Source organism: Ixodes scapularis, unplaced genomic scaffold, assembly GCF_016920785.2.
Source record: "Ixodes scapularis isolate PalLabHiFi unplaced genomic scaffold, ASM1692078v2 PGA_scaffold2__306_contigs__length_199485367, whole genome shotgun sequence".
NCBI lineage: Eukaryota > Metazoa > Arthropoda > Arachnida > Ixodida > Ixodidae > Ixodes > Ixodes scapularis.
In genome coordinates this window covers 31241893-31250104 of record NW_024609857.1, presented here as the reverse complement: position 1 = coordinate 31250104, position 8212 = coordinate 31241893, and the positions used below count along the sequence as shown (strand labels likewise).

The 8212-nt window shown below is 42.9% G+C and overlaps 1 protein-coding gene across 1 annotated transcript; it reads right to left on the bottom strand.

Moving 5' to 3' along the window:
• Positions 1–4414: 4414 nt before the first annotated feature.
• LOC121045702 lies at positions 4415–5455 on the bottom strand. The gene has a single exon (XM_040498814.2). It carries the CDS (start codon positions 5450–5452, stop codon positions 4415–4417), a length of 1038 nt encoding a protein of 345 aa, XP_040354748.1. The 5' UTR covers positions 5453–5455.
• Positions 5456–8212: the final 2757 nt, after the last annotated feature.

Below are 8212 nucleotides of genomic sequence, written 5' to 3'. Positions count from 1 at the left end.
TCGTCGGCATAGTTGATAAATGTTGCACCAGAGTTAATATTCACAATATCATTAACGTAAATATTGAAGAAAAAAAACGACCTAATATACATCCCTGTGGAACACCAGTAAGAATACACTTCGAACTTAACGAATATCTATCAATATAAACTAATTGCATTCGATACTGGAAGTATACTTCGGTCACTGCAAAGCATGCCCTCGAATTCCATATGTATCCAATTTCGCTAGTAAAATTTTATTATTGAGGCAATCAAAAGCCTTTGTAAAGTCTATGAATTCTCCAAGAACATTTTTTTTTCTTCGAAATGTTTCAAGATTAATTCTTTCTGGACGAGTAGTGCTGCCTCGGTAGAGTTATGCTTTATATAACCAAACTCATATCAAGTTATGCTTAGTTGAAAATTTAGTTACACGTGTATGAAGTACCTTTTTAAGTGCTTTAGAAAATACTGGCCATATAGAAATCGGTCAGTAATTACCCATAACATTTACACCCCCCTTTTTGTGTAGTACTGACATTTTTGCTATTTGCATTCGTGTAGGAAAAACAGTCACAAAAGAAAGATTAAATATATGCACCCGCACTGACGCTGAACAACATACTTAACAGGTCTTATTTGTAAACCATTCACGTCACAAGCTCCACTTTCCTTAAATTGTAAAATCACATTATTGACCTCAGGTTCTAGAACTGGATCTAAAAAAATCGAACTGCTGTTTCTGTCATCAAAAACGCAATACTTTACAGTAACAATACCGCTTCCAATATTCACAAAATGGAGGTTAAAAGCGTTCGCCAAAGAACATTCGGTTTTCAACAAAGTTACGCACTATTTTATTGATTAAAATAGATGAACGGTTTCAAATTAAAAGAGAATTTTAACTCCTTCCACCTGACGTCCGTACACCCCTCTGCTGCCTTGAAGTATAGTAGCGCTTTTCCTCGTCGTAAATTACCATGCACATACAAGTAACTGTGACTAGTTATTTCACAAAGCAATTTACAGACTTTCTTGCATGATCATCTCATTTATGCCAAGCGACTATAGATGCAGCCGCCTGGGTTCACGGCAAATAATATCCAGGACGTCCTCCGCTTCAACTTCAAAGTGTGAACATTCAGAAGCGCTAAACCGAGCAGTCGCTCATTTGAAGTGGACGCTCTCAGGTATACTTTCAACCGTCGTAGTGAAGAAAACGAGCACTCGGCTTCCGCCGTTGTTACGGGCAGAGTCGCTAGGATCTTGAGGAGACGATGAACGTTTGGGAATAGGGCCTCCGGACAGAGGGCGACCGCCTGTAGCGCACACGTGACGGGTGTTTCACTTTTCTCCGTCTTGCATTTGGCAGCCCTTATGAGCAGCTCGCATTGGAGTTCAGGAACTGAAACCAAGCCTGAATGGAGTTCCAAAAACTCTTCAGCGCCGAGACCTGCCCCGCTTTCCAGCATCTTTGCAGGCAGAAGCGACGAAAGTAATTGCAACGTACGCCGGCGCTTTTTAGATTTACCAACTGTGTGATCAGGTAATCCATTTATTTATTTATTTATTTATTTTCATACTCTCAATGCCCGGAGGCTCTACAGAGAGGAGTGGGTGGTACAGATGAAATCGTTGGCAAGCTTCTTGAAGTATGTGACGTCCTGGATGGACACGATGGAGGCAGGGAGGTGGTTCCATTCGCTAGATGTTCTTGGAATAAAAGAGTCAAAATAGATGTTCGTATGACATGTCGGCGTGCCAACCTTACACTGGTGATCGTGGCGAGGTGACACATATGACATATGAAAAAGTAGTTGATCTTTTAGAATTAGATTAGAATAATAGACTTTATGGAAAAGACAAAGACGAAAGTATTTACGGCGTAAAGCAAGGTCAGGTAAGTCCAAAGTTGTCTTCATTGATGAAACACTAGCAGTACGAGAATAATTAGAAAGGATAAAACGGGCTGCTCGGTTCTGGACTGATTCGAGAATGTGTGATAATGTTACATGACCCGGATCCCAAACGGAACAGGCGTATTCGAGTTTTGGCCTGACTAAGGCTTTATATAATTGGAGTTTGACGGGAAGATTAGCGGAACGAAAATGGCGCCGCAAAAACCCAAGCATACGATTAGCATTATTAGAGACATAGTCGACGTGCATGTTCCAGGAAAGGTTATGAGTTATGTGAATACCAAGATACTTGTATGAAGCAACAGCATCTAATGGTATATCATTAAGGATGTATATGGCAGGGTCAGTGTTTTTAGAGAGTCGCGAAAGACGCATGCTTTTACATTTAGTAACGTTAAGCTTCATTAGGGATTCAGCGCACCAAGAAGAAACTACGTCGAGGTCTGACTGTAGTATAGCACACTCTTGGGCATTAGTAATTACGCGATAAAGTACACAGTCATCCGCGAACAATTTAATAGAGGAGACAATTTGCGATGGGAGGTCGTTAATGTAGACTAAAAACAAGAGAGGCCCTAGGACAGATCCCTGTGGTACCCCGGACGTTACAGGAGTAGTAGAAGAATTATGCCCATTGACAGAAACATATTGTGAGCGGTTAGATAAAAAACATTTAATCCAGCCCAAGATGTTAGGATCGATATTAAGTTTACTCAGTTTCAAGAGAAGTAGGTCGTGCGAGACAGAATCGAAAGCCTTAGCAAAATCTAAGAAAATGCAGTCAACTATTAGCCCGGCATCAATGGCAACCATCAGGTCATTAGTAAACGATACGAGCTGTGTTTCACAAGAAAAAAATTTTCGGAACCCGTGTTGACAATTAGTAAAAAAATAATTGGACTCGAGAAAGGCAACAAGGTGAGAGTAAATGATATGTTCAAGTAATTTACACGGCACACTAGTCAATGATATGGGCCTGTAGTTAAGTGGGGAGTGAGCAGTACCTGATTTATGCAAAGGAACCACCTTCCCTACCTTCCAATCGTTGGGTAACGTGCAACACTGCAAAGACTGTGAAAAAATTTCGGAAAGAATCAAAGATGAATAGGTGGCGGTGCTCTTCAGGAATTTTGAGTTGATTCCGTCAATCCCAGCACACGCAGAAATTTTAAGCTTCTGGATTAAACAGTCGACACCAAATGAATCAATACTAACAGGAAACATAGGACTATAATTAGGGCTGAAAACAATGGGGTAACAGGTAGGAGTCGTGTGGGAAAAATAAGAAGCAAACACATCATTCAGGACATTGCAACAATCATTTAGATCTACAGGAACATTATTCGCATCACAAAGCTCAACCGCACTGGATCTACTACCGCTGACCACGCTCCAAAACTTTCGTGGGTTATCTTTTAAAAGAGAAAAAAGTGTACACTGATAAAACTCCTGCTTTGATTGTGCGACAGCTTGTTTATATTCCGTATCAGCAGCTTCGTAAGCGTCCCAGCGCTCAGCACTTTTTGTTAATTTTGCGCGCCGAAATAACCGTTTCTTTTTATTTCGCAGACGCTTAAGGCGTGCGTTAAACCAAGGTGCCTGTGAATTAGAGCGGATGCGCTTCAGAGGGATGTACTGGTCAGTTAGGTCACTCACTTTTTGCTTGAAGAGAGACCAATTTTCTTCAACCGTTCGCGTATGAAAACGTGAGATGTAATCAGTTAGAAACGTGTCTAATTCATTATTAATTGAAACAAAATCGGCATTTTTGTAGTCACGAATAATCTTAAATGCTTTATATGAGGAAGCAGATGCCTGCAGGTCGAACTGAATAACACAATGGTCACTTAAACCTGGTAAGTATGTTAAGGGAGACACAAGCTCAGGGGTTGTAGTGAGAATGAGATCTAATACATTGGAAGAATGAGATGAACATCGTGTAGGCTCTTGTACAAGTTGCTTTAAATTAAAATCAAGACAAAGGCTTAGAAACGAAAGAGCCTGTAATGAGTGATCACTTACTGTGGGGGTGTCACTTTTCCAGTTAATTGTGGGAAAATTAAAATCCCCCAGAAGAAGCAAAGACGAAGAAGGAAACCGTACTACCAATCTATTTAAGACATCGTGAAGCTCAGAGCAAAATGTACTAGACGAAGCGGGGGGTCGATAGCAGGCGCAAAAAATAAAATCCTTGTTTCTGACATGTACACGGGCACACACGAACTCTAATGATAGGTTAAGTGGTATAACGCTCGATATTATAGAATCACGAACAGCGATAAGAACACCGCCACCTGAGCGCGAGTCACGATTGAAACGATAAAATTTGTACATACCTTCACACTCAAAAATTTCACTGTCAGCAATTTTACTAGAAAGCCACGTTTCGGTCAGGATAACAATATCAGCTGTACACGTGTCGATAAGAGATGACAAAGCGTCGCGTTTGTTGCACACGCTTCGCACGTTAGAATACAATATTGAGATAGCGTTAGTCACCGGGCCTTTACATAGTTATGTTGATGACGCGTGTGAATTATAATTGCTTGCACCAGGTGCGGAAACTGCGTTATCGATGCCCGGTTGCGGCGCGGAAACTGTATTATTGGCACCCGGAGAGAGAGACGCGGCGTTGTTAGCTTCACGAGCGTGACTAGGAGTCACTTCGCAAACACAATCTGTTACAGGGCAGTAAGTATACACCTTTTGATTAACGTGCAGCCTGTTTAGTTTGAGCGAGAACCTCTGACCGGTGCCTTTACCGAAATCGATTAACTTTTTACGTAACTGCCGCGTAGCCGGACAGAAATCCTCACTGACTGAAATTCCTGTTCCTTTCAACTTAAAACGCTGAGAAAACACATTCGCCTTGAATTTAGAGGAAGAGAATTTAACAATTATTGGCCGGCATTTATTAGTTGAGTATGAGCCTAATCTGTGAGCACGGGATATTGCCTCGCCAGGTAGATCTAGTCCTAACATTGTGGAAAGATTATCGCGGATATGAGATTCTGACTGCGACCAGTCTTCGGAAAGGGTGTCGGCGATACCGTAGAAAAGTAAATTGTCACGACGGGATCTATCTTCAAGCTCATTAAGTCTTGAATTCAGAACGGTAGTTTCGCCTCGGACGGCCTCACTAATAACATTAGACAGTTCAGTAGGATGCTTTGGCACATCTAGTAATTCTACAAGTGATTCGACTGCTGCAAGTCTTGAATTGATGTCTAACACTTTTAGTTCTAGCTGATGCTGGTTATCTTTGACCTGATTTAGCATGTCAACCATTTCGGTATGACGCGCATCGTTTTTAGAAGACTGTTCAGCAATGGCAGCCAGAATATCAGCGTTAGTGATAGGGCCGGGGTTTAATTCAACGTCCCCAGACAACAAAAGTAACTTAAAAACGTGAACACACATATAAGCAATTCTAAGAAAAACCAGCGGGCACTGGAGGAGCAGCAGAAAGCCATTACAGGATCGTTTAACGTGAAAAGATGGGTATTTACGAACCTGCAGAATGAAGCAGAAGGGATTTTGAAGCGACTGCATAGCCGCCGCTCCTCTGTGCCCACTGAAAGCGTCCTGCGGTGACCAGGCGCTTAAATTCGCAGAGAATCCTGCTGTCGTTGACGATGATGCTGGCTTGGTGAAGGGGAGGGACGAAACTGTGGCATCGAACACGGGCGCGATGTCGTCACCGATAGCCGCCAGGACAGTGCATGATGACGGTGCAGAGATGGTGGCTGGCTGTCGAGGAGGAGGTAGCCCTGTCCCAAGGAAGGCCAAAATCTGCAGAATCCATGAAAGGAAGGAACACGGAACACTCTTCCGTGCTTCCAGCGGGAATGTTAGAGCGGTGACGTTGGCAACTTGTTACTCGCAGCATCTAAATTTCAACTTCCGCTGTCTCGGCCATTTTAATGGCGGCTTGGAATATTGCCAAGTGTTTGTGCATAAACGCTTGCTCTAATTTTGCAATTTTTTTGTGTGTTGCTGTTTAATTTTTTTATGAGAGTAAAGCTATCTTTTTGTTTTGTCTGGCCGGCACGCGTTGTTAATGCAGTGGTACCTCAAAAAGCGCAGGGAGTTATGTGCTGTGAGGACGCTTTCAAAGTTGGTGGGCCGCAACTACGGTAGAACAGTGAGCCACCATGCCCGTATTCCTGTAAGTGAAGCCTGCTCCGTTTTGCACGCGTGCGCTCCGCCGAGGCGACGCTGACTTGATGCCAGAATGAGTAGTAGCATTCGCATATTCAGGTACACATCCTCATCGCAAGCTTCGAGGGCCTTGAGGAACGTCAGGAGTCTGGCGGAGAACCCCGAGGTCAACACAGTGAAGAAGAGTGCGCCCGCAATCTTCAAACAAATGTAAACAAAAAATATATATATATATATTTTTTTTTTGGGGGGGGGGGGGGGGGTAGAACCGCCACTGGCTTTGCTTTAAAAGTGACACTGCGCTTTACCGGCGTTGTAACCAGCGTTGAGTCAGGTGCCCTTGACTGCTGTACGGAAACTACCTCAAACTACCTTCTTTTTTTTTTTTTTTTATTCAAATATAAAATTGCAGTTTGATCCTTTGGCACAGCCTTTCTTTAAATTATGGGTCAATCTGTAGCCAAGACAAAAAGTCGATCTGTAATAGCACTCAGTACAATTTCCGAGTCCAACGCACTAACCCAGAAGCGTTCTCCCACGTCAGCCGCTGCTCCTAGCGCCTCGGTGCAAAGCGGCGAAACTCGACGCGCGTGCTTACATGGGGCGGTGAAGGTTGACCTGAGCGGCGCAACTACCGCGGTACTGTGACTGTCTGTAGCCACAGCAGGGAAGGTGGCAGACATGATACTAAAGCGATGTCCTCAAGAGTAAAAAGCCTTGGTTCCGTATTATCATAGATTCATAGCAGCCGCCATCCCACTATTTTCCTAAATTTTCTCGCCTTTTAGATATATTTTCTCCACTTTTATATTCTTACTTCGCCAACATTACTGGAAATTCAGACGATGACGGGGCCAGCGTGGTTGACGAACAATCCCTGTACTTCTCTTCATTTTAAGTCAAAGCGCAGCTGCAGCATCAGAAACGCGACATCGTGGCATTCGTAATCTTTCCTTGCGTGTTCTTTTACCGGCAATGTGTTTGAACCTTCGACTGTGTTCTGACAAGTATACGCTGTGAAATAAATACTTGTACCATTTTCCATTCCTTCTATGTTGCCTGAATATTAAAATCGATGTGTATATATATATATATAAATAGGTAAAGTAAGGTAAATATGAAAACAATGGACCGGGAAAAGTTAATAAGTGAAAGATGCGTACTGTCGGAGTTACTAATTCGAAGTTTATTACGACGTTTCGAGCGGGGACCGCTCTTCATCAGGTAGCGAGTATACAGCCCGCGAATGTTTATATACCCCTAAGGAGTATATAAACATTCGCGGGCTGTATACTCGCTACCTGATGAAGAGCGGTCCCCGCTCGAAACGTCGTAATAAACTTCGAATTAGTAACTCCGACAGTACGCATCTTTCACTTACTTATATATATATATATATATATATATATATATATATATATATATATATATATATATATATATATATATATATATATATATAAAACTGAGAAGAAAAAAACCCTTAGTGAAAAACAGCAACAACGGACGATTTAATCTTCGACGTTTCGGCCGGAGTCCGACCTTCGTCAGGAAGAATATATATATATATATATATATATATATATATATATATATATATATAGTTGCTTTTTTGAGGTTAATTTTGGTGCAAGTGTGGCGCAATTTAGCAACACATTTTATTTTGACGAAAGATGTAGTAGACTTTCGCTCATAGCGCAAATGGCGCAGCATTTCGATTCCGTTTGGTTTGGAGAAACATGAGGTATGCCTGGCTGCATTGTTCAAACGTGAGCTAGCTCTGATTACTTTGGTGGTGTCGCTTAGCCTAGACTAGAGTCTGAAGCTAGAAATTCTGGGTGGGCCAGAAAGCCGCGGACGCATAACGTAGGCCAGTGGGAACCTACGGACCCTGCGGGCCAATCGCAACATCGGAGTGACGCACGTGACTATCTATCACCGGAGTTCGCTTTTACTGCGTTGCGCTCGTGTACACAGCGCAAAGCGAAGCCGTCGGAACGCATGTATAGGTTCACCTAAAGGTTCACCCACCCCACCTCGTCGGTTCACCCTTTGCCAAAACTCTGCCGGCGCCACCTGGCCGTGGCCGGCTGACTGTGCGACGTGCAATAGAAACGCGACATAAAAATATCAGTTTGCTCGTCAGGAGTG

Coding starts and splice junctions, on each gene's coding strand:
- LOC121045702 (XM_040498814.2), bottom strand. CDS start 5,452: ATGCAGTCGCTTCAAAATCCCTTCTGCTTCATTCTGCAGGTTCGTAAA.